Below are 23025 nucleotides of genomic sequence, written 5' to 3'. Positions count from 1 at the left end.
AGGGGCCTGAGGGGCTGGCCCTGCAGCCCAGGTGGGCGTGAAAGCCGAACAGTGGGAATCAGGTTCTCGTTCTTTTAGAGAAATTTTTAAGTGTGAGGGTTCAGAGCATCTACATGGGCCGGGAGCTGGGTGGTGCAGCCTCAACACCCCGGCCCCAAGTGCGTCCCTAAGTGCCACTCGGCCCGTGCGCCCCAGGCCCCAGGCAGTGCGTCACCCGTCGGCGTTCCCGAAGAGGCTCCGGAGGCCAGTGTCCGGCAGCAGCCCTGTCTTGGCACAACGCACAGAAAACACCGGTCATTTTCCACGTCGCCACGAAGGTCGTGAATGTTCCAGTTTCCCCAGCTGTCTCGATTCTACCAAAACGAGGGCTGTTTTTGAGTGGGTGGAAACGAGACCCTTGCCTGCTGCTGGCAGTTGCCGGGATAGCAGAGTCGGGCGCCCCCTGCTCCCAGTGGCTGTGCTGCGGCGTCACTGGGCATGGTGTCAACCTCCGAGAGTGGCCACCGAGTGTGGACAGTTCCCTGTCATTTTGTCACCTGTGTGACCCATCAAGGTGTGGAATGTTCCAGCACACAGGATCCCCCGCTGCGGCCCTTCTGGTCCCCCCGGCCCTGCCCCTGCCTCCCCTGCCCCCTGCCGGCTGCCCGCCTGTTCTCCATCCCTGCCCGGCCCTGCCCTGCTGGCTTCCTCTGGGGAGGGAGCTCCACCCCCACCCTCAGTCAGGTGCCTCCTTGGGACCCCACTGCTGCTGGGTCACACCTGTGGCAACCAGCGAGTCTCTGGCCTGGCCCTGGGGTCCCGCCAGCCCCTTGATGCCCTTGGTCACTGGCAGAGCCTCGAGGGAGAGGGTGAAGGGGGGGACTTGAAGTCCCTGGCGGGTCCTGGAGGGGTGCCTCAGAAGCTCAGGCATGGCCACCCGGGTCTTGTCCTTGATGGGCCATGCCTGTCCCCCAGCACGTTTCGTGAGACGGCCTGCTCCCTGCCCTGCTCTCCCCAAGGGCAGCGCCCCAGGTGCGGGCTGTGGGTGTGCCCGGGGGGGGGGGCACGCCTGTCAGCGCCTCAAAGTGTTGTGCACAGACCGACCCGGACACCTCGGCCCATTGATGCGACAGGTGGGCCCACGGTGACCTGCTGTGAGGGGGGTCTGTGGGGTCAGAGCGAAAGGCGGGCCTGAGTGCCCTGCAGCAGTCGGTCAGGCAGGGATGGCTGGTTGACGGCAGAGCCCCCGGAGGTGTGAGTGGGGGTGGGGTGCAGGCGGGGAGCCTCCGAGACCTTGTGGCCCAGAAGGCGCCCCGCCAGCTCTGCCCGCAGCAGAGCCCCGCTGAGGGCAGGGAGTTGCTCCCATGGCTCCGGAGGCCGGGGACCGAGATCAGGGTGCGGCCTCTCCCTGGGGTGCAGCCCCGCTTGCCTGTTGTTTCTCTCTCCCAAGGCTCTGGTTTCAGCGGGGGTGGGCGCCCTCGTGACCTCGCTGCACCAGAATTACCCCCAAACGCCCCACTTCCTACCACCACTATGCCGGGGACAGGGCTTCAACCCGAATTCAGGGGGCACAGGTTCAGCGCGTGACAGTGGGTGTGGTGGGAAACAGGACTGAGAAGGTATGGGGGAACCCCCCGGGGGGCCAGGCTCAGTCTGCAGGAGAGCCCAGAGTAGAGGTGGGGATGGGAGCTGGGGTGGCAGAGTGGGCGTCCAGGGCAGCCCGTGCCGCCAGGGGTCTGCAGGATCTGGGGGGGGGGGGCGATGGGGGCACAGTGTGGGACAGCCCGAGTCAGCCCAGGACGGCCCGGCTGGCCCCTCCCCTGGTTACCTGGTTTCGGGTCTCTCGTTTCAGGCTGCCACCGGGGCTGCATCCCAGGGCGCTCGGCTTCAGCCCCGAGCCCCTCAACACACCACTGGCCCAGCCCTGCCTGGGGCAGAGCCCCCTCTTTCCAGACCCCTTTGATTCCCGGCCCGGGGAACCTGGGCCCTCTCCCCCTCCCCAAACCTTGTTCCTCGGGATTTTCAAACATTTGGCACCTGTGTGTGTCCAGCCTCCTGTCCTGCCATCTGTCCATCTGGAGGTTCCCAAATCCCGCCCAAGCGGAAAAGCCTGGGGTGGGGCACCGGACAGGGCAGTCTCCTCTCCAAGCAGCCGGGAGCCCCCTTGCGCCCACTGGCGGCTGAGCCTCGCGCTCTGGCGTCACTGTGGTCACTGCAGTCAAGGCATCCTGCAGGTGTGGTCGTCCCAGTGTCGTCAGCCACCCTTCTCCTTGGCGTGTCAAGGGTGTTCCCTGCTGTCAGTGGTCCCTGGGTTCCACAACGCCCTGGAGCTGGTGTCAGGGGCGGAGGGCAGGGTTGGGGCCCAGTCCTGGTGGAGGGTGGTTCCGGGGGGCAGCAGGTCTGTGGTGTGGCTTTGGAGGAAGGTCAGGGTCACAGGTGTGGAGCAGAGAGAAGGGGACCCAGGGGCGTTGAAGGGGGGAGGGCACCGTGCAGCCAGCCTTGGGGCGCGACCGCCCTGCAGCCGAAATGGCTGACCGTGTGTGAGGGCCCTCGCAGGAGGTGTCCTGCTGCTGGAGCATCTCACAGAGGGACAGCCGCCGGGGACGTCTGCGGTGGCTGCGGCACCCGAGTCTTCCCTCCCCGCCACTTCCCCTTCACTCCTGATGGGCAGAGCGTGACATCCAGTCAGACCTCTGTCCTGCCGGAGAAGCGTCCTGCTCACACCCTGGCTGTGAGCTGTGTGGCGTGAGGCAGGGCCAAGGGCCCTGTCCCCGTGCCAGTGCCAGGGGGCCACAGCCGTGGTTTTCCACGCATCTCCGCAGCGCCCTTCTCCCCCAGGAGGTGGCGCTCTGCGGGGCCGCCTCCGGGTGGCCATCCTGTTGGTCTCCGTCGCCCTGCGGCTGTTACCGTCCCGCCTCTGAGCACCGTCCCCGTCCCTTGAGTGCCCCGCTTTGCCCCCCACCTGTCTGCTGCCCCGGGCACAGAAACGATGCCCTGGACGGTCCCGTGCCGACCTCTGACCTGCGGTCTCCTTAAGGTCGCTCTTGGTCCCGAGCCTTATCTGGGCTTCAGGCACGCGCTACCCCAGCCCCAGGGAACGGGCTCCCTCGCCACCTTCCAGCCCTCGTTCGGGGCCAGCGAGGACGGGGTTGCCCGGTGGTTGTGTCTGTGAGTCCCCACCACCAGACGGAGCGGGTCTACCTCATTCCGGAATGATTTTGTCCTGAATGGTGTGGGGTTTTGTCAGCTGCTCCTTTCTCTGTCGACACGTGGAACTGTCTCCACTGTCCCGCTGACAAGGTGACCAGTGCCGGGGGCCGGAGGGGAAGCGGCGCTGCCGCGCCCCCACCTGCCGGTCAGGCATTAGCTGCTCTGTCGGCTGCCAGGCTCCACTCGCTGACGCCAGTCGGTGTTTCTGCAGCTCCGTTTGCGAGACGGGCCGACTCCCTGGTTTTGTGGGGTCGACATCAGAGTCTTGATTCACACAGGGCTGTGTTGGCCCCGCAACAGGGAAACTGTGGAAAATATTTCTGAAGGTTTTACGTGAGCTAACACTATTTGTAGCCAACTTATTCCAAGAACTCACCAGTAAAGCCTTTTGAGCCTGGAGTTTTCTTTGTGGAAGTGTCTTAAATTCTAAGTTTAATTTTGAAAAAGAAAGCGTCTGTTCAGATTTTATATTTTTTGTCACCCCTAGTGAGTTGCATTTCTAAGGATTTTTAAAAGTCTAAAGCGCATTCATTGACATAGCTCATATCTTTATTCTCTTTAAATATCTCTAATATCACCCCGGCTGGTGCGGCTCAGTGGGTTCAGTGAACCAGCCTTTGAACCAAAGGGTCGCCAGTTCAATTCCCAGGCAGGGCACATGCCTGGGTTGTGAGCCAGGTCCCCAGTGTGGGGCGTGTGAGACGCAACCACACAGTGATGTTTCTCCCCTTCTCTTTTTTACCTCCCTTACCCTCACTTTAGTAAATAAATAAAATCTTTAAAAAAGTAAACATTTTTAATGTCTATAGATATTGCTGTTAATAATTCTTCTTTTGGTTGTGTTAGTTTTTCTTCACATGTTTTCTTTTATATTAATTTACATCGGGTGAGACAAATGAACGGTCACTCCGTCTTTCTTTCCAGCAGACACTCTCGTCATCACGAAATGTTGCTCTTTGAAATGAAAAATGTGGCCAGCATTTAAGCCCCCTGGTCTGACAGTCACGCAACTGCCCCGGCTTTGGGGGTGCTTGGTGTTGGTGGGGGGGGTGTTTCCCATCCTTTCACTTCCAGCTTGTTGGTGCCTTGTTTTGGAAATGGGTCTGGTAAGCGGAAGTTGTTTTCATCCAGGCTGACCAGACCGGGGCTCGAACCCGTAACCTTCTGGTTCCGGGACGACACACCAACCAAGCGAGCCTCGTCCGCCAGGCGACCCGTGTCCCTCAGCTGCAGCGAGGGGTCTGTTCACGTGTGTCTGTGCTGCAGCCGGGATGTGCTGTCATCTCGTTCCCGAACCGACCCCTCCGTCCGTCCTGCGCTTTTAGTCGAGTGTAGTTATTCTGTGCCCCTTTCATTAGCTTTGTTAAGGGGCACTCGAAAATATATACATTTTAAAGCATCCTGGCTTCCCGAGGAGTTTTAAGACACAGTCTTGGAGTGCGCCTTCGATCACCACATTCTTGACTCCCGGGTTCGACCAGAACCTGCCGGCAGGGACTGTGGACCCCCCACCAGCTTCCGTGTGGCCCCCGTGAATGTAAACCCTACGCCCCGCACCCTCAGGACCACAGAGTGGCATCCACGCAGGGGCAACCCCGGTGCCCCGTCCGTGCTGCGCGTCCCCCTGCCTGGGCACGCCGTGGGAATCTCATAGCCGACGGGGTCTCCGGGCTGCCTGGCTCTGGGGTGCGACGGCTCTGTCTCGGCACGGGGTCTGCAGGCACCTTCTCCGGCAGGGCCTGTCCACGCCGCCTCGCCCCCAGCCCGCGTCCGCCTCTCTCGCCAGCCCTTCACGCTTTTCTGTCTTCCTCTGGGCTTGCCTCTGGGCCCTCCTGCCGCTGGCTCTGGTCTGGTCTGGTCTGCTCTCACACCTGCCTCTTGAATTATTAATTTCCGTTATCGTACTTTTCACACAGGATTTCCGTGACTCTGGGAAGTTTAGACTTGGGTTCTTTTTTTTACTCCATCCAGCTCCCTGGTGCTGTCCTCTCATCAATCTGTCCCGTACAAAACGCGGAACGGCTGAGCCCCTCGCGGGCCCACCGCTGCTGACTGATGGGCCACACACGCCTGTTTCTCGGCCGTTTTTGACTGAATGTCAGATACTGTGTTTGAAAACTGCAGGACCTGAACGCTGTGATTTTTCTGGTGAAAAGTCGTGATTTCGTTCCGCCAAGTGGCAGGTGGTCATTCCGCCTCGATCTAGGAAGGCCAGTCTGTTTCTCATCCCATCACCACCGCCTGTGTCTACAGCACCGGGGGCTCCCCGGGACCCAGTCCCCCACAGGGGCCCCGCCCTGCCGCTCCGGCCGTCTCTGCGTTGTGCCGAGAGCAGCTGCCCCTGGGTCTCCTGGCCTCTCGCCCTGAGCACTTCGGGCAGCCCCGGGTGCAGCAGGGGCCCTGGATTTCGGGGCCACCCCCGTGTTCCCTCTCCTGAGGAACGAGGGGCGGGCTCGCCGTGCCAGGTTGTGGGCTTGTGGAGACCTGAGCTTCCCTCCCTTCCGGGACTGGGTGGTGCCTCGGCCTGTTTCCACACTGGATCACTTACCCTCGTCCACGGGTCAAGGCGGGGGGCACACCTCAGGGCACACACACCTCGTATCCCACCCTCTCGGTTTGGATGGTCTTTTGATGAGACTCCAGAGTTAGGGCATTGGGGGCCGATAGGGTGTGTGGCGTGTTTTACATGTGAGCTGGACACAGATCTGGGGGACGGAGCTGAATGGAGTGTTAGGGACCAGATGTTTGTGTCCCCCAAATCCTACACTGACGCCATAACCTCCGGTGGGATGTATTGTGCGGTGGGGCCTTTGGGGGTGCAGACAGTGGAGGCCTCAGGATGGGATGAGCCTCTCTATGAAGGGAGACCCCCCAGACAGCTCCCTGCCATGAGGAGGTTCCGCCTGTTGCCAGGACCCGGCCTCTGGCCCCTGACCCCTGACCCCAGCTCACAGCACCCGGAACAGGGCAGTGACCTGCTGTTTGTGCCGGTGCAGCTCCGTCGGGGCAGCCTGAGTCGAGGCGGTCCTTCGTCCGGGTCATCTTGGGTCCTTGCAGCTTCTAGACCTTTTTTTCTCTTTGGCCTCCAAGGATCCGTGGACACTGAGGGTGTGTGGCAGCCCTGGGGACACGTCTCTCCCCTAGCCTCTCCCCCGGTCCCGACTCCCGTGCCCGGTTGGTGGTGCCTGGACGCTGGAACCCAGTCATGGGCACCTGGGCCCACGGTGTGTCCCCCAACGTGGGGTCTGGGACACGTGGTCCCGTCCAGCCGGGGGTGGGGGCGGCCGGAGCACTTTCGTGTGCGTGTCTCTGTGAGGCCGTGACGGGAAGCCTCCACGCAGGGAGGGGCTGCGGTGAGTGCAAACTGATCTACCACCAAGTCCTGGGAAGTCGGGTTCCGTTTCTCCACGGAATTTTGTGAAATGGCAGTCAGCGGATTCGTGTTGTGACAAGGTCGCTTCTCTGGTAGAAATTAGGAAGTCAAACTGCTACAGTAGCCCCTCCCTCTGAGAACATCTGGTAGGAGCGGTTTTCCTGCCGGCCGCTGATGGTGTGGGACGGTGAGGGGCCGCCCCCCCACTGCGCCCCACGACCAGGTCCCTGCAGGCAGCCTCTACGATGGGGCGGCCAGGACATTGTGGCCCCAGAAACGGGGCCTCTGTGGGCCTTCTTTGTCACTGCGGTTTTTGGGCAAGTGTTTGCCTAGAATGAACTGGTGTCACACCGCTTCCTGCGGCCACCTGGTGAGCAAGACGGCAGCCCTGCCCTCCCGGGGCGCAGAGTCTGGTGGATGGTGCGCCCCAGGAGGAAGCTGGCCTAGGAACACGCCAGCCCCGTGTGGGGGCACCGCTCCTGCCGCCGTGGTCCGAGGGCTCCTCGCTGGCTCTGTGGCCCTGTGTGGGTGGCACTGTCCCTGTGTGCCATGTCCCCAGGTGCAGCAGGGCTGCGCTGGGCGGGTCACTGGCAGGGGCCCATTTCCGGTGGATGAGGGGCCTTAACCGCCCTCCAGAAAACGGCACAGCCACGTGTGTCCCCAAATCAGGGAGATGTGGGGTTTGCTTGCAGCCTGTTGCTCTCGGCTCAGCTTTTTAAATGTCTTTTCTTCGCCTTGTCAGAGCCATCAAGATGCCAGATCGCCATGGAAACGGCTGGTTAAAATTCCCTGCCGTGTCCTAATTATAGTGTTTCAGCCGAGCCGAGCACCGCGCTTGTGGGCCACGGAGCGGAGGCCGAGAGGGAAGCCAGCGCCCACGGCTGTGACAGCCGCCAGGCCTCTGTCAGCCCCACATGGAGAGTCTGGCTGGGGACAGTGGGCACACGCCTGGGACAGCCCCGCTCCCCAGTGACACGCAGGGCCAAGGAGGACCCCACAGGGCATGTGCAGGGCATGGCCGAGCCCCCAGGGCTGAGGCTGAGCTGCCCCGTCCTGGTGCTCGGGGACCTTCCCGCTCACTCGCTTGTCTTTGCCCAGCAGGAGGGCGGACACTGCCTGGCCGAGCTGTCCCCAGGGCGCCCGCCCCTTGGAAGCGCTCCGCACTCTGTCCTTCCTCGTCTGGCTGTGGTTGTCACTTCTGGTCGGGAGTGTGGCTGCAGCTTTCCTAGCAGAAGCCTGGATGCTGGGCCGTTGATGGCCTTTGGGCAGACAGCTCTCAGGCTGGTGGCCCCGCCTGTGTTGGCGGGGGGGGGGGGGGGGTCTGCGGTCTCCCTGGAGCTCGGGTTCAGGAGGCAGGGGCCCGCCGGCTGTGTCCAGGGTGGCCCTGCACCGGGGGTCTTCTAGCCAGGAATCTGACTGACGCCTGACCCACCATTTGGGAGTTTGGGGAGCTGCCGGCATGTGGAGATGTGGGTTTTCCCGGGAAGGTGCTGAGCAGATTCAGAAGGGGTGCACGACCCAGGCCTCGCCCCCAGAGGAGCAGCGGGCACAGCCAGAGGAGGGTAGTCAACGCACCCTAGACTCACACCTTGCAAACCGCCCCGGTTGTCAAAGCCAGGGACGTCTGAGAAGCTGTCCCGGCCCAGAGCAGCCTGGGTGGCCGTGGCGGCCCTGCAGTGTGGGGTCCCAGCAGTAGGGGGACAAGTTGAGGGCACGGGACTGAAGGGGGGATGGAGGCGGCAATCGTGTCAGTGTCACTCTGCGAGCTGTGACAAGCGTCCGTGGGGGAGACGGGGTCGGGTCCATGGGGACCCGGTGTCACCATCCCCCTGGCCCACAGGGTCATGTTTCTGGACCCCTGTGGATACCTGAGCCGTGGGTAGCGCTGACCCGTCAGACACGGCGTCTCCAGCGCCTGCACGCCCGAGGCGAAGGGCACACACACGTCGGGCCCGGGAGGAGCCGAACAGTAACTGGCAGTGAGCTGGAGCAGTCACGCAGCCCCGTGTGGCCACGCAGCGTGACCGGGGTCCCTGGGTCCGGGTCCCTGCCGAGGTCCTCGCAGAGCCTGGTGCCTTCCGGGAAACACGTCGCTGTCTATCGGGACGCGGTTTCCGTCTGTCTTCCACCCACAAACCGAACGTCTCTTCCACTCTGACGAGGCCCTTGTCACGCGCCGTGGCCGGAACTCCTGCAGCCCGAGGCACGGCAGCAGATGGGCACGGGTTTCTCTTTCCCGCTCCACCGGCTCACGGGCAGCGGACACCTTCCTGTCGTAGGTCTCAGCAGCCCCGGCACAGGATTTTCTTCCCTTATTCGCTGGAGAACTCTCTCCTGTCACTTACAGGAGGCACCTCACGGCTGCGCTTGGGCACGTCCGAGCTGCCAGTGTCACCGCCCTGCGCTCTGGGGCCGTAACTAAGGAACACCAGGGGCGGACACGGGGGCCGAGACGCTGTGGCCGTGCGCCTGACACCGAGACTTCCAGCCTCCAGAAGGGAACTGGGCAACTCTAAACCGAGTGCCTCCCCCTCGGGTTGTTGGCATCTGCATTTCCTTCTTCGATTTGTGGTGGCTTTGCCTCTCGTGTCCAAGTCCTCAGTTTTTGGAGGGGACAGCCAACTTGGCAGGCACACGCCCTGGACTCAGCGGCGAATCGGAGGACCCCCACTTCTCATGCTGGAGTCTGCGACCTCGGTTTCTTCCCATGAGCAGGCACCGCCCCCACCGTGTCCTAGGTGGTGGGGGCTGTGGTGTCTCCTGTTGTGACGAGGACACAGTCCCATCAGGGCCTGTCCTCGCGGTCCCACCTAACCCTCAGTACTCCTTCGGGGGCCCCTCTCCAAAGGCAGCCCCACTTGGGCCCGGCTTCACTGTCGGCGTGGGGGGTGCAGACACTCGGCCCTCACAGCAGGGCCCCAGGTCCTGTCGCTGTTGTGCCCATCGCCTGCTACTTGTGCTCCCTGCCGTCCTGCCGCCCTGCTTCCTGCCGCCCGAGTTGGGCGACCTGGTGCCTCTTCCCCGTGGCTTCCATCGCATCTGAAGGACAGACATCCAGTGGGCATTTGTCTAGGCTTTGACACGTCTTGTGCAAGGGTGTGTTCCCATCAGGACAGCTCCACTCCCCTCTCGTCACCTGCTCTGTGTCCCCTGTCACTCTGCGGGGATGGTCACCCCTGTGACGTCAGCAGGGACCTGCTGGAGGACGCACCGTGTCACCTGGACTGAAGCCCCGGGGGCTCACCAGGCCACCTTAGCGCCGCCGGGCAGATGGGCCCAGGCACTGCCGCTCCGGTGGTCTTTGCGTCTCTGTCTGAGCCCCCAGGTGCGGGGGGGGGGGGCGCTGCCTCCACCTCCAGCCTGGCCCTGGTGCCCAGGGCGAGGAGCCCTTGAGGGGGGAGCCAGACCACCTGCGTTTTGACTCCATTTCTCGGGAAAGGGGAGAAGCAGGTTCTGTCAGCACGTGACCTGGTGCCAGCAGGTTGCAGCCTGAGCTGGTCGCTTGTTTTAAAGACATTTTGTTGTGATTTCCACGTCACGTCCCCGAGCCCTTCTGCTCCTGAGCCGCCACGGCCACCGAGACTACAGAAGCACTGAGCAGGCGTCTCAGCAGGTTCCCAGGTGCGAAGCCAGAGCTCTGGCTCCAGCGTCGGCGCCGTGTCCGACGTCTGGGAGGGCGCCTGTCACTCGCTGTCCCGGGACTGCGGAGGCCGCGTGCGTGTCGGGAGGACGGCGTTTGGCAACAGGGACCTGACACAAGGGTTCCCTGCGTTTGCTCTCCTCCCGCCCCACGATCTGCTGGGCTGGCCCTCCTGCTAGGGAGGGGCTGGGACGGACTGGCCGAGCGCAGCGGTCAGCCCCCCAGGGAACAGTGTGACGGCTCGTGTGCACCGTGTCCCCACGGCACCTGGTGTCTGCGCCTGGAGGGACGGGGTGCCCAGCTCAGCTGGAGGACGTGCGGTGGGTGGGGCCCGTCTTCACAGCCGTCCTGGCTGCGGACAGGGCTCCCCCATGGGTGCTCCCCACTGGGGCTGTGACATGAAGGCCACGTACAGGGAGGCGACCGGGAGCGCCTGCCTCCCAGGGCACGGCCCCCGCCCCCGCTGGAGCAGCCCAGAAGGCATCTGGTGGGTGGGGCCCCGTGCGGGCCGTGCTGGCTGTTCACAGCTTTCTCGTCTCCACTCCAGAATCCATCTACCGCCGCGGCGCCAGAAGATGGAGGAAGCTGTACCGTGCCAACGGCCATCTCTTCCAAGCCAAGCGCTTTAACAGGGTGAGCGCTGCCCCTTGGGCGCCGGCCCGTGGGTGTCGCTGCTGAAAGCTGTGTGCCGAGAGTGTGTGCCGTGTGCCGTGTGCTGTGTGCCGTGTGCCGAGTGCCCCGTGCCCAGAGCTGCTTTGAAAGGAAAGTGAAAGGAGGCGGAGCAAGGGGCCAGCTTCTGCTCAGCCCCCATGGGAGAGGCTGAGCTGGAGGGTTGGAGACGCACCTGCTCCCCGTCACCCTGTGAGCCCCCTTCAGGCCTCTTCTGGGTGGTGCTGTGTGAGGAACCCAGCCTGTGTCTCTGGCACCCTCTCACCCTGAGGTGGGCCTGGGTTCCACCGAGGACACGGGGGTGCATGGTATGAGTGTGCCTGGGGCTGGTGGGAAAAGTACCCCCACACCAGGGGCATGAAAACAAATTCACTCTCAGAGCCTGGAGGCTGGATGTGCAGACCAGGCTGCACCCTGGCCTCTGCCTCTGTCCCCACCCCCTTCTCTTCGTGTTTCTGGTCCCATCAGGACATGCCAGTCACAGTTGGGGCCCTGTAGCCTAGTCTGACCATGTTCAAACTAACTGTGACCACAGAGATATACTTCCCCAAATAAGGCCACATTCTGAGACTCTGGGTGGACAGGAATTTGGGGGACTTGTGGGGCTGAGGGCAGCCACCAGCTCACCTGTGGGCCTTGGCACGTGTCAACGCCCCACCCAGCCTGTGCCCTCGAAACGAGGCGGCCAGGGCCCAGCTGTGCGGCTGACCGGCCCTTTCCACCAGCAGGTTTCGGGGGGGAACCCCTTGGTCTGACTGCAGGGCGCACACCCGGCCCCTCCAGCCCCGCCCCAGCATTGGTGGGCAAAGGGTCCTTCCCTCTGCGGAGAAGCCAGGTCTTGGCAGGGCGCCCACTGTGGCCCGTCCGCTTCCTGAGGAGACTTGGGCCTCTCGGTGCCATCCCTTCGGCCTGGGAGCGGGCGCATCAGGGGAGGGCCGGCACGCCCAGGCACCGCGAGGCGTCGGGCCAGTTTCTACAGAGCTCAGTTCCGGAGGCTGGTCCAGGTGTGCCCTCTTCATTCCCCTCCAGGAGTAAGTGGAGGCCTTTCCAAAGAGAGAAATTTGGTAAAAATGGTCACGGAGGGCTACAGCCTGTGAATGAGTCGTGGCTGGAGGGCAGCCCAGTTGGGACCCTGGGTGCCTTGGGTGCGGGAGTGTGCCCTGCACCCCATGACACGGCTGGATGTCTGTCCTCTCGCGCTCGGAGATGTGGAGCCGCCAGGGCTGGTGCCAAGCCGACCCTTGTTCAGGGCCATGAGCAACGAAGACGGACCACTTCAGTCTTTGGAAGTGCTGGACCGCACGCCGAGGCAGAGTGCACCGCCCCGTGGCGCTTCACCACCAGTCAGAATGCCCGGCGGAGCCCACTGCGTCTCCCAGGCCCTGCTCGGCCAGGCCCCTCCCCCAAGACAGGCCCCTGTGGCCGCGCCACACTCAGCCCTGCGGGGCACGGCCACCCCTCCTCCCTGCAAGTGGGGCGCTGCCCGTGGAGGGGCCTTGTGCCCCCCGGCCCAGTGGCCCTCCGCTTCTCCCCTCACTCTCCTAGGGGCCACAGGTCCCCCCAGCGTAGGGTGGCCGCTGAGCCCAGGCGGGGCCTGGTGCCGGGTGCGACCGGTGACCGCCCACCTCTTGCTGCGGCTGCACGTCAGCCTAGAGAGCATCCGCCTCAGGCGCCTCACCCAGCGGCCGCCCTGTCGCCCCCAGAGAGCGTACTGCGGCCAGTGCAGCGAGAGGATATGGGGCCTCGCGAGGCAGGGCTACAGGTGCGTCAACTGCCGGCTGCTGGTGCATAAGCGCTGCCACGCGCTCGTCCCGCGGACCTGCGAGAGGCATATGGTGAGTGGGGCCCGCGGTCCTTGCTCCCTGGCGGCCCTGGCCAGCAGGGTTCCCCCCTCCCAAGGACCCTCTCCCCTCAGGACTGGCCCCGTGCACTGCGTGTCACCCCAGCAGCCTATGTGCCACCATGGCGCCCAGTGTCCGGCCCTCCAGGGCACCGTTGGCACGCAGGCCTCCACTGGCATGCTGTCAGCGGGGGTGGGGGGGCGCTGTCCAGTCCAGGTCTTGCCCGATGTTGCTGGAAGTACAGGGTGGTGGGTGGGGTCCCCGTGCAGGGGCTCCCTTTGCCCAGGGCTGCCAAGGACTATGAAGCACACACGCCCTGGGCCCCCTAGGTCCACGTGGCCTCGGAGATGAGCCTAGCCCCAGGGCCCAGTTAGTCATTGTCAGGGATACCCACGCTGGGGCCCAGGTGGCTGCCGAGACGGAGCTGCCTGCATTGTGATGTCAGCAGAGGGACCCCAGAGCCGGGAGGTGGGGCTCAGAGTCCTGCCTGGCTGCTGACTGCTGGTGCAGGGGTGTGGGGCTGGGACAGTGACCCGGATGGTGTGCAAAGGCCCCTTGCGTAGCACCTGCTGGAAAGGTGGGCGCCTGTCTGTGGGGTCACAGGGGGTCTCAGTGCAGCAAGGTGACAGTCTGTGTGATATGTGCTAGGGTGCAGGTGACAGTGTGTGGGCTAAGAGGCGTGTGACAGCGTGTGCACAGTGCATGGTAGGGTGCGTGTGTCGGCGTATGTGACTTGCCAGGTGGTTTTTAGAGGCCGTGCCGTGGCCCCTGCTGGTCACTCGGTGGCTCCCGTCTCTGCAGGATTCTGTCATGCCTTCCCAAGAACCCGCAGCCGACGACAAGGACGATGACGCGGACCTCCCTTCTGAGGAGACCGATGGCGGTGAGCCCTCCCTGGACCGGCCTCCTCTCCCAGGGCCAAGGCCGGCATGCATGGCCGTGGCGATATGCTCTGCAGGGCTTCCCCTCAGCCCTGAGCAGAGGCGGGTGGTCCTCTCTGGGGCCCATGTGCCCATGAGCTGCTGCCGTGGGAGGGGGTTGGGTCTCCGGGCAGATGGCGCCTGCAGGCTGGGCCCGCCCCAGATGGGCCACAACCCTGTGGCCCCCGGGAAGGAGGGGTGCTGGTGGCCACCGTACACAAGGCATGTGGGGGCCTGGCCCTTGGGGCTTTGTGGGATTTTTTTATGATGAGAATAGGGTTTTTTTTTTAATGCTAAGAAGCACTTGGGAAGAGATTTTGACACCCTTGTGACCAAGGGCCCACCCTGAACTCCTGGCCTTTGGACGGTGACAGGCCGTGCGGGAGCCCGGCCCTGACCTGGTGAACTCGTGTCCCTCCTGGGAGCCCTCGGAGGAGGGAGTGAGACCGGGCACCCACAGCTCCTCTCACAGAGGAGACACCTAACAGTCACCTACCCGCCCACTGACCCATTACCAACCCGTCTGCCACCATCCACCACCCACCCACGCACCCACCCACCCGTCCACCATTCACACCCACCAGCTCCCTGTTCACCTTCTCGCCTCCCGTTCCAACCACCGGCCCCTCTGTCCATCTGTCCACCCGTTCACTCTGAGAACAAAGCCCAGGAAGGTGGACACTGACCTTTCCCGTGAACAGTTTCTTCCAGACGATGGGTTTTTGGGCGAACCGAGCTCCAGTGCAGGTGGTGGGGCCTGGGAAGCTGCGTTTCCTGGGGCCTGGCTGGGCAGGGCACTGTGCCCCATCCCGTCCCTGTCGGGGCCAGTTCCTGACAGCACCCCGACCGCTGTCCCTTCTCTTCCTCAGTTCCCTACATCCCTCCCTCCCGGAAACATGGCGTTAAGGACGATTCTGAGGTGAGCGTGCAGGACGGCTCGTGGGGGCTCCCGGGCTCGCTTCTGGGGCGACGGGGGGTCACCGTACAGCCTGCATTGTCCGGCTGGCACTCGTCGGAGACTGGGGCATGGTCTTGAGGGTGCCCAGGTGGCGCACAGAGGCAGGCAGGGTGGACGTCCGTGACGGAGGCCGTCCCCAACGGCTTGGCGGACAGTGTGCGGATGCGGCAAAGCATGAGCCGCTGCTGAGTCGGGGTGACGGTGGGGTGCTCGGAGCCTAACTCTCCTGGTGGTGCAGCGGGCGGGGCGTGATGGCCTGTGGGCCGAGCCAGTGGGGGCCCAGGCAGCCGGCCTGGTTCGGGGCTCCTCTCTCGCCTCAGCTGTCTGCTGTGTGGTTTGGGTGTGCTCACTTGTTTTCACTGGGATAAGCACACCCTGCAGGGCTCACCGGAGGCAGGGGGCACAGCCAGCACAGGTGACCCCCACCCAAAACCCGGTTCAGTGAACCCGGGCTCACTGGCCTTCCGGTGGCCTCAGGCACACCTGTGGCAGGTGCAGTCTGGGGCCTGGGGACAGGATGGGCCCAGATGCTCACCAGACTCCCTGGCTGGTTCGCTCAGCCCTGGGGCCCACGTTCCTGGGATTTCCGGGACTCTTTGCAGCTGGTGGCAGGTGCTCCCCTCGAGGGGCCATGAGGCCTTGGAGTCCATGGCGCCTCTCCCTCGGGGCCAGGGCCTCTGTCTCTGGGAATGTGTGTGAGTCTGGGGAAGTCGGTCTGGGAGGGGCACCGGGAACTGGCGACAGCCTCACCTGCTCTTGCCGTGCCCCAGCCAGGTCTTGCTTGGGGCAATCCTTTCTGAGCCCCCAGAAGCTCCTGACCCTCTGGCCCTTTGGGTCCCGGTCTGGGTGGTGCCTCCCACTGTGGGCGCGGCCTCCCCAGCACCCTCTTCGCCCAGATTGAAGGGCGGGTCTAGTCTGGTGTTGGAGCTGTCATTTTTGTCCAGTTGTTTATTTTGTCAGGTTATTTATCCTTTATTTTTTCCGCTGTGTGTCCTCCACACCACCAAGCAGTCCCCCAGTTCTCAGCAGACACGGGCCCAGTTCTGGCCCGTCCCCCTGGACACGGCACCAGCCCCCCCAGAGGGGCCCTGTGCTGGGTGGCAGCCCCCCCTCTGGTGCCACCACAGGCCCAGCGCATCGCCGGCGCTCTGGGCAACCGACCCCAGGGCAAGGATGCGACGACCTCTTCCCTGGGCTTGCTTAGCACCTCCTTTGCGAGGTGACAGGTTTGTCATGAGAGGACCAGGCCTGCGGAGGAGGCCCCATGCCCTGCCCGAATCTCCGGGTGTTTGTCAGCCCGGAAGGTCTCTGGGCCCCGTGCTCTGGGGTTTTGTGGGGGCTTCTTCACGCAGGCAGGGCTGACTCAGCTGGGGCCCTGGGGAAGGCTTGTCCCCAGGCCCTCTCCCCGCCGGAGGTCGGGGTGGGACTGAAGTCCCAACCCTCTGAGTGGAGTGCGTGGTGTGTTTCCCCGGCAACGGGTCCCCTTCTTAGGTGATTCAGGGCTTTTCAAAAGTCAGCTTATTAGCATAACAAAAGACGTCTCCGGCACTTAGGAAATTCCGAGGGTTTGGCAGCTGGGTGCCTAGACTGGAAGGCCAAATGCACAGCTCTCTTTATAAATCAGTGCCCGGCCCCGGGGCGTCCTTCCGACTTGAGGGCCCTTGCAGCCCCTCCCCGTCCTTCCCGGCTCCCGCAGAGGGGTCAGTGTGGGCTCTGTCTGCGGAAGCTCTGGGGGTAAAGGCACAGGCACACGGTGCCCGTGGGCATGTCTGTTCCGGCACAGCTGGCATTCTGCACCTCCGTCCCCGCGAGCTCAGGTGGCAGCTCCTCCTCACCTGCCACAGCTTTTGCAAGTGCTTGCAGGTGTCATGTGTCGGCACTTCACCCTGGTGACTCTGCCTGCAGTGAGTCAGGGCCACTCAGGTGCCACCAGGCTCCGTGCCGGATGACAGTCTGCTGGAAGGAAGCCAGTTACGGTCCGTGCCAGATCGCCTTTCTCCGTCATCCCGTCTGTCCGGCAGCGTCTGCTGTGTCAGCCAGGAGCCACTGTCGGCCCCGGGAGGGCCTGGTGGCCGTGGGGCGGGTGAGCCTGTGGTCACCTGTTCAGCTGTCCTATGAGGCTGTCCCCAAGCATCCTGTGCCACTCACAGCAGGCCACACGGTCTGCAGAAATAAATCGGTTTTTGGTTTCAAGCTCCTCCCATCAGAGCTGCGCAGCCCTGCCCGGGCTTGTGCGGCTCGGTGGGTCAGGCGCTGTCCGGGTCGGTGTCTGATTGGGGGTGCGCCCAGGTTACGGGCCAGGTCCCGGTCTGGGGTGTGACAGGTGCAACCAATCAGTGTTTCTCTTCCTCCCTCACTTCCTCCCGTCTTCTCTCTCTAAATATAAATGAATAAAATCTTTTTCTAAAAGCTGCACCGTCCTTCCTGCTTTACGTCCTGGGTGGGGCGAGGCGGGGTCTTCAGGTCACAGAGTCAGGACTGGCGAGCGGATTGCGGCCCGAGGCCTGGGCTGGGCAGAGTCGTCGTTGAGACGGTCGGGGACGCCACATCGCCCTCTGAGTCCGGGTGTCTCCTCGCCCCCTCTCGCCCCACTCAGGACCTCAAGCCAGTCATCGACGGGATGGACGGGATCACAATCTCTCAGGGGCTGGGGCTACAGGACTTCGACCTCATCAGGGTCATCGGGCGCGGGAGCTACGCCAAGGTCCTCCTGGTGCGGCTGAAGAAGAACGACCAGGTCTACGCCATGAAGGTGGTGAAGAAGGAGCTGGTGCACGATGACGAGGTGGGGGCCACGGGGGCCACCGTTTGGCATGTGGGTCTCAGCCGCAGCGTCACGGCTCAGTTCTGGTCAGCGTGCTGTGCACAGGGCGCCGTGCTGACCGCGCTGAAGCCCACACAGCCGTGGCGTTTCGAGTGTCCCCTCTCCGGTGCCAGGACAGTCTCAACCCCCGTTAGGAGTTGCACTCCCCAGCCCAGGCCCCCGGCAACGCCGGCTCTGCTTTCTGTCTGGGAGGGTTTGCCTGTTCCGAGTCCCCCCCCCCCACACACACACACACAGACACGCTGTGTGGCCTTGAGGGTCCGGCTGCACACTGAGTGTCATGTTCAAGGTCCCCCCACAGGGTAGCCTGGGTCGGGCTTCGCCCCAGTTCGCGGCCCAGTGACACAGGCAGCGCAGTCAGGTGTTTGGATTGGGCTGTTTGCTGGGAGCAGAGTGGCTGTGGACACGCGCGTACAGGTGTCTGTCTGAACGAGTCCCTGTTTTCAGTCCGTGGGGTCTTCCGGCAGGAGTGGGATCACTGGGCCGTCAGGCTGCTCCACTGTTAGCTCCCCGAGGAGCCGGCAGACCTCCTTCCTCCCGCGGCAGCCTCGGGCCTGGGTCCCAGTCCCCAGGTGCCCTGTCCAGCACCTGCCGTTTTCTGGGCCTGGAGTGGCGCCGCCCTGGTGGCTGTAAAGTGGCTGCTGACTGTGGCTTTGGCTGCGTTGCCATGGTGGTCAGTGATACTGAGCGCCTCTCCAGGGGCTCCCCGGGTTCGTGTGCTGAGGTCTTTCTCCTCCGCACCCACGTGCCGGTCTGTCTCCCAGAAGTGGTGCCGTGTGGTCGGCTGCTGCGGCCCAGGGGCAGAGAGGGGCTGAGCCTGTGAGTGTGCAGGCCCTGCCCCTGGTGCACACGTGTGACGGGGGTGCCTGTGTTTGAACCCTGGCCCCACTACTGGCCCGCGGCCCTCCCGGTGGGTGCAGATCCCTTCCCGGTACAGCAGCCAGGCACACAGCAAGTGCGCTGTGTGGGGCCCGATCTGCAGGGGCCCCGGAGAGGAAAAGCATTAGGGAGGGTCAGGGCTTAGTTCATCTCAGACCTCTCACGCCGTGCACTGGGGGCAGGATGTGGAGGTGGGCTTCCAGGTGGTCCCCAGAGAAGGGCACAGCCCCCAAGTTGTTGAGTGGGCACCGGCGCTGGGCACGTGAGAGAGACAGCAGTGTCCTGTGGCTCGGAGCCTGGGCCACCGCAGCAGTGGCTGGGTGACGGCCCCCAGGGAGACGTGTACATGTCCGCGTCCCGGGAGCTGTGTCTCAGCCTGGCAGGCAGGAGGCGCCCATGTCAGCGAGGGAACCGCCTGGGAGGGGAGGAGGCATCCCGGCCACCAGCAGGGTCTTCTGCCTGAGGGTCTGGTGACTGGCTGCCCTTGTAGGAGCAGATGGGGCTGGGGAGGAGTGCCGTCGGAGGCCAGCCTGGCAGGGGAGGCACCGAGTAGAATGTCCTAGCAGCCATTGACGGGCACGGTTGGAGCTGGGGACAGGAGGAGCCAGGGGTCCTCCACGTGCACAGATGGGACGGAAGCCGTCCCACCCTTGGGGTCTCCTGGCAGACGGAGCGGCGGGAGGAGCTGCACCCCGGGTTCTGGCATGGACTGGGGGCAGCCCTGTGGTAGGAACAGGGCTGGGGAGGCGCCTGTGGGACTCCATCCTCGGATTCCGGGGGTCTTCAGTGGGGACGAAGCCCGCCACTCACAGGCCAGCACGCCGCTAGTGACAGTGGTGGTGACGTGTTCCTGAGTGGGTGTTCCCTCTGCGTCGTCATCCCCAGCGGGGACAAGAGACCCCGCCCCCAGGACGCCCACGAGGAGCGCCCGGGGCCCCAGTGACCTCGCCGGCCTCTGTTGCAGGACATCGACTGGGTGCAGACGGAGAAGCACGTGTTCGAGCAAGCGTCCAGCAGCCCCTTCCTGGTTGGCCTGCACTCCTGCTTCCAGACGGCCAGCAGGTAGGGGGCGTCCCGGGCTCTGCGTTGGGGGGTCCGAACTGCGTGGGAGCTGAGTTGGCGGGAACCATAGGCCTCCCCCCATGTCGAGTGTTGGGGTTCGGTTCGTCCAACCAGCTTCACGGTCATCGGCTGGTGTCATGTTAAGTACATTTCACGCCCCGGAGGTGGGGATTCGAGTGGACGCAGGGCCACGTGGGTCTGACGTTGGCTCCTCCCGGGAGAGGCTGTGTGGCCCTGGGGAACTCGCTCAGCCTCCCCAGGCCTCAGTGTCCCCATGTTGCCCGTCTCGCTGTGCGCGCGTCTCGCTGGCACGGCAGTGTCCTTCCCGGGCTCCGTGGTCTGTTCATTTTCCCCGGAAGTGACATTGCCCGAGTTGCCATGGACGCCGACACGGCGGGTGCTCCATGTTGGGGTGAGGCCTCTCTCGGGGGGCAGGCCCAGGGGAACGGCTCCCCAGGCACAGGACTCGTGACTGGAAAACACCCGTCGTATGTTTTGAGTTTGAATAAATGCTTTAAAAAAAATCCTTGGGCTAACGTTTAGGTCTTGGGTCCCTTCCCAGTCAACAAGTTTACACACAGGTTGTGCTTAGGACACTGCCTGATGCTGAGGCCACGTCGCCACCCTCCGTCCTTGTGGCCCCTCCCAGGCCCGGGCCACGCACCTGTGCAGGGCCAGGTGGCACGCGTTCGGCCTCTCACCTGAGGCAAGAAAGCCACCGGGCCACAGGGATGTGCACGGACAGGCCGATGGCCAGTCCAGGGCGCCTGGAGCCGCTCCCAGCATGTCCTCTGGAGGCGGGGACAGACCCTGGGTGCGGACAGGGCCCGGTGGGACGAGACATGGGGTTGCCTCCCGCCCTGACCTCCCCGACAGAGCCGGTGACCTAAGGCTCTGAGAGCCACCCTCACCTGGGCACTTCTGGGAAACTGTGGGTTTTATGTTGAAAGTGGAACCTTGTTAAACGCGGGGAAGAGCTTCTCCAGAAAGAGACCACGAGCTAAACCCCCTGGAGACGTGATGGCCCCTCTGCCTCTGATGGCACCGCCAGGTCTGGGACCTGTGGACCGAAGGACACCACCGGCCCCTCGCCAGCTGCCCCCACCCCCGGGGGCGGAGGCTCTGCCCTGTGCCTACCCAGGGGCAGCCCCGCCCACCGGCCACCTGGGCCCCTCCTGGCCACCACCCTTTGGCAGTAGGACACTGCCTTTGCTGCTCCTCCTGCCCACGCCCCCTTCCCTGGGGTCCCCCCAGACTCAGCAGCCAGAGCGGTGGTTCTCGGGCCTTTCACCCCGTCACCTGGCCCACACACCTGGGGTTTCCTCAAGTGTGGAGCTGGTCCCCGTTGCTGGCCAGGCCTCTGGTCCAGGCCTCTGGTCCTGGTGAGGCCCCCACTGCCCACCCACCGTGGGCCTCTGGCCAGGGCCCTGCCCTCCTTCACCTTTGCTGCCCTGAGGCAGACACACATGCATGGAGGGCAGACGGCTGCTGGGTGGGGTGTGGGCTGAAAGCTGGGGTTCCCGAGTTCTGCGGTGTCAGGCTCAGCACTGGGTGACAGTGGTCTCCAGTGACGCCTCAGTGGCCGGCGCGTGGCCCTGCCTGCTCCGGGTCCGCTCCGCTCTAGGCGGCTTCCCCTGCTGACCGCCGGGCGTGGGCCAGGTGACCCGGCCTCCGCCTTCTTCCGCCACTCAGGAGAGTTGACGTGGCAGCAAAGGAGGACAGGCTGTTGGCCGGGAACAGTTGCCACCAGCGAGAGTGACCCCTGGACGGGTCCCCAGTCAGGGCTCCCGCCTGTGGGTGGGTCCAGCCAACGTCCGCCATCTCAACCTGCGTCGCCCCCTCTGTCCCACCAGGCTGTTCCTGGTCATAGAATACGTCAACGGCGGGGACCTCATGTTCCACATGCAGAGGCAGCGGAAGCTGCCCGAGGAGCACGCCAGGTGGGTGTGGGCGCAGGGCGGGGGCCCTCGGGGGGGTGCCCTGCTGTCCCCCATGAAGGTGCGGTCCGCAGCCCCCCGGGGTCACCAATCGGGATGGGCCCCAGGAGTGGCCCGGGGACCTTGTCCGTGGGAGCGAGTCCTGCTGTGCTTTTGCCTGTTGTTCCCAGAATGGGGGGGGGGGCTGGTTCTCACGAAGGGCCCCCAGGGGACAGGGGAGGAAAGGCTCAAGTGTGGCCGCCCGTGGCCTCGGGCGTTGACTGCTCCGCTCCTTCCTGTTTTCCACCGTGCTCCCTCCCTCACTTCCTCGCTAGAAAAACTCCCAGGCCGCTGAGTGGCCCCCGATCCTCTTGGCAACAGGAGTTGATAAATCAGTCACTTTTTCTAATTGAGAAACACCCGTCACACGGAAGTTAGCACGTTAGCCATTTTCAAGGGCATCACACACACTCCCACTGTCCTGCAGCCATCACCACCCCCCCTCCAGAACTTTCCATCTTCTCAAACTGCACCCCTGGCCCCATGAACGCTCCCCACCCCGCCCCAGCCCCTGCACCACCGTCTGCTCTGTGTCTGTGGGTCTGAGTCCTCCAGGGACGTCCTGAGAGTGGAGTCGCGTAGTCTCTGTCCTTCTGTGTCTGGCATGTGTCACGCAGAGTGACCTCCTCCGGGTCTGTCCACGTTGTAGCACATGTCATGGCTTCCTTCTAAGGCTGAATGATGTTCCCCGTGTGGCTGGACCACCTCGTGTGTGTCCGTCCTCCACAGACACTGGGCTGTCGCCACGCCCTTGGCCATTGTGAGCGGTGCCACTGTGCACGCGGGGGCACGCCCATTTCTTCCCGCCTGCCTTCCACTGCTCAGGGGATGTGTCCGGCAGTGGGGTGGCTGGGGCGTGGGGCGGTTCTGTCGCTTTTAGAGGAGTCGCTGCGTCGTCTCTCAGCAGCTGCACCAATTTACACCCCCGCCAACGGCGCACAGGGCCCGGTTTCTGTGTCCCCGTCACACTTGTGGTTTGGGTTGTGCGTTTGGTCGTGGCCGGTGTCTCCCTGGGGCTTTGATCGGCGTTTTCCGGACAGCTGGCAGGCTGGGCACTTTCCCCGGATCTGTGGGCCCCGAGCTCCGGTCGACCGGGGGCACAGGGCCACGTGAGGGGGGAGCGGGCCCCCCGCCGGGCCCCTGACAGCGGGATGCCCCCAGGTTCTACGCCGCTGAGATCTGCATCGCTCTCAACTTCCTGCACGAGAGGGGCATCATCTACCGGGACCTGAAGCTGGACAACGTCCTCCTCGACGCCGACGGCCACATCAAGCTCACGGACTACGGCATGTGCAAGGCGAGCAGCCCCCCGGTCTCAGCCCCTGGCCTCCACCTGCTCCCCCGGGTAGCTCAGGGCAGAGATGCCGACCCGCACCCAGCCCACCGTTCTGAAGCACATGGTCCCACCGGCACGGTCCCAGCAGAGTTGTCCCCCCTCCCGGTAACCGACTCTGTCCCCACAGGAAGGCCTGGGCCCTGGCGACACCACGAGCACCTTCTGCGGAACCCCAAATTACATCGCCCCAGAAATCCTGCGTGGGGAGGAGTATGGTGAGCACGGGCCACCAAGTGGGGCAGGGCCAGGCCAGGAGGCAGTGGAGGTCACAGGGCAGAGCAGGGGGCAGCCCGGCAGCCTAGGAGAGGGGTTCACTGACCCAATCACACCGGAGCCGCACGCCCTGTACACACCTTTG

The 23025-nt window shown here is 64.1% G+C and overlaps 1 protein-coding gene across 3 annotated transcripts in view; it reads left to right on the top strand.

The window, feature by feature from the left end:
- Window positions 1–23025, top strand: part of PRKCZ (protein kinase C zeta) — a 63535-nt gene that overhangs the window by 29188 nt on the left and 11322 nt on the right. For all 3 annotated transcript variants that reach the window (XM_037062161.1, XM_037062160.1, XM_037062162.1), the window contains 9 exons: window positions 10750–10835; window positions 12575–12706; window positions 13514–13595; window positions 14502–14551; window positions 17187–17375; window positions 19258–19355; window positions 21209–21295; window positions 22493–22628; window positions 22795–22882. In XM_037062161.1, coding sequence (XP_036918056.1) covers window positions 10750–10835; window positions 12575–12706; window positions 13514–13595; window positions 14502–14551; window positions 17187–17375; window positions 19258–19355; window positions 21209–21295; window positions 22493–22628; window positions 22795–22882 — 948 coding nt within the window. The remainder of the gene's footprint in view (window positions 1–10749; window positions 10836–12574; window positions 12707–13513; window positions 13596–14501; window positions 14552–17186; window positions 17376–19257; window positions 19356–21208; window positions 21296–22492; window positions 22629–22794; window positions 22883–23025) is intronic.

This window comes from Sturnira hondurensis, unplaced genomic scaffold (assembly GCF_014824575.4).
Source record: "Sturnira hondurensis isolate 20B ecotype Veracruz unplaced genomic scaffold, ASM1482457v3 Scaffold0013931, whole genome shotgun sequence".
In the NCBI taxonomy this organism is placed as follows: Eukaryota; Metazoa; Chordata; class Mammalia; order Chiroptera; family Phyllostomidae; genus Sturnira; species Sturnira hondurensis.
The sequence above is the reverse complement of the archived record's forward strand: the minus strand, read 5'-3'. Positions and strand labels throughout refer to the sequence as shown.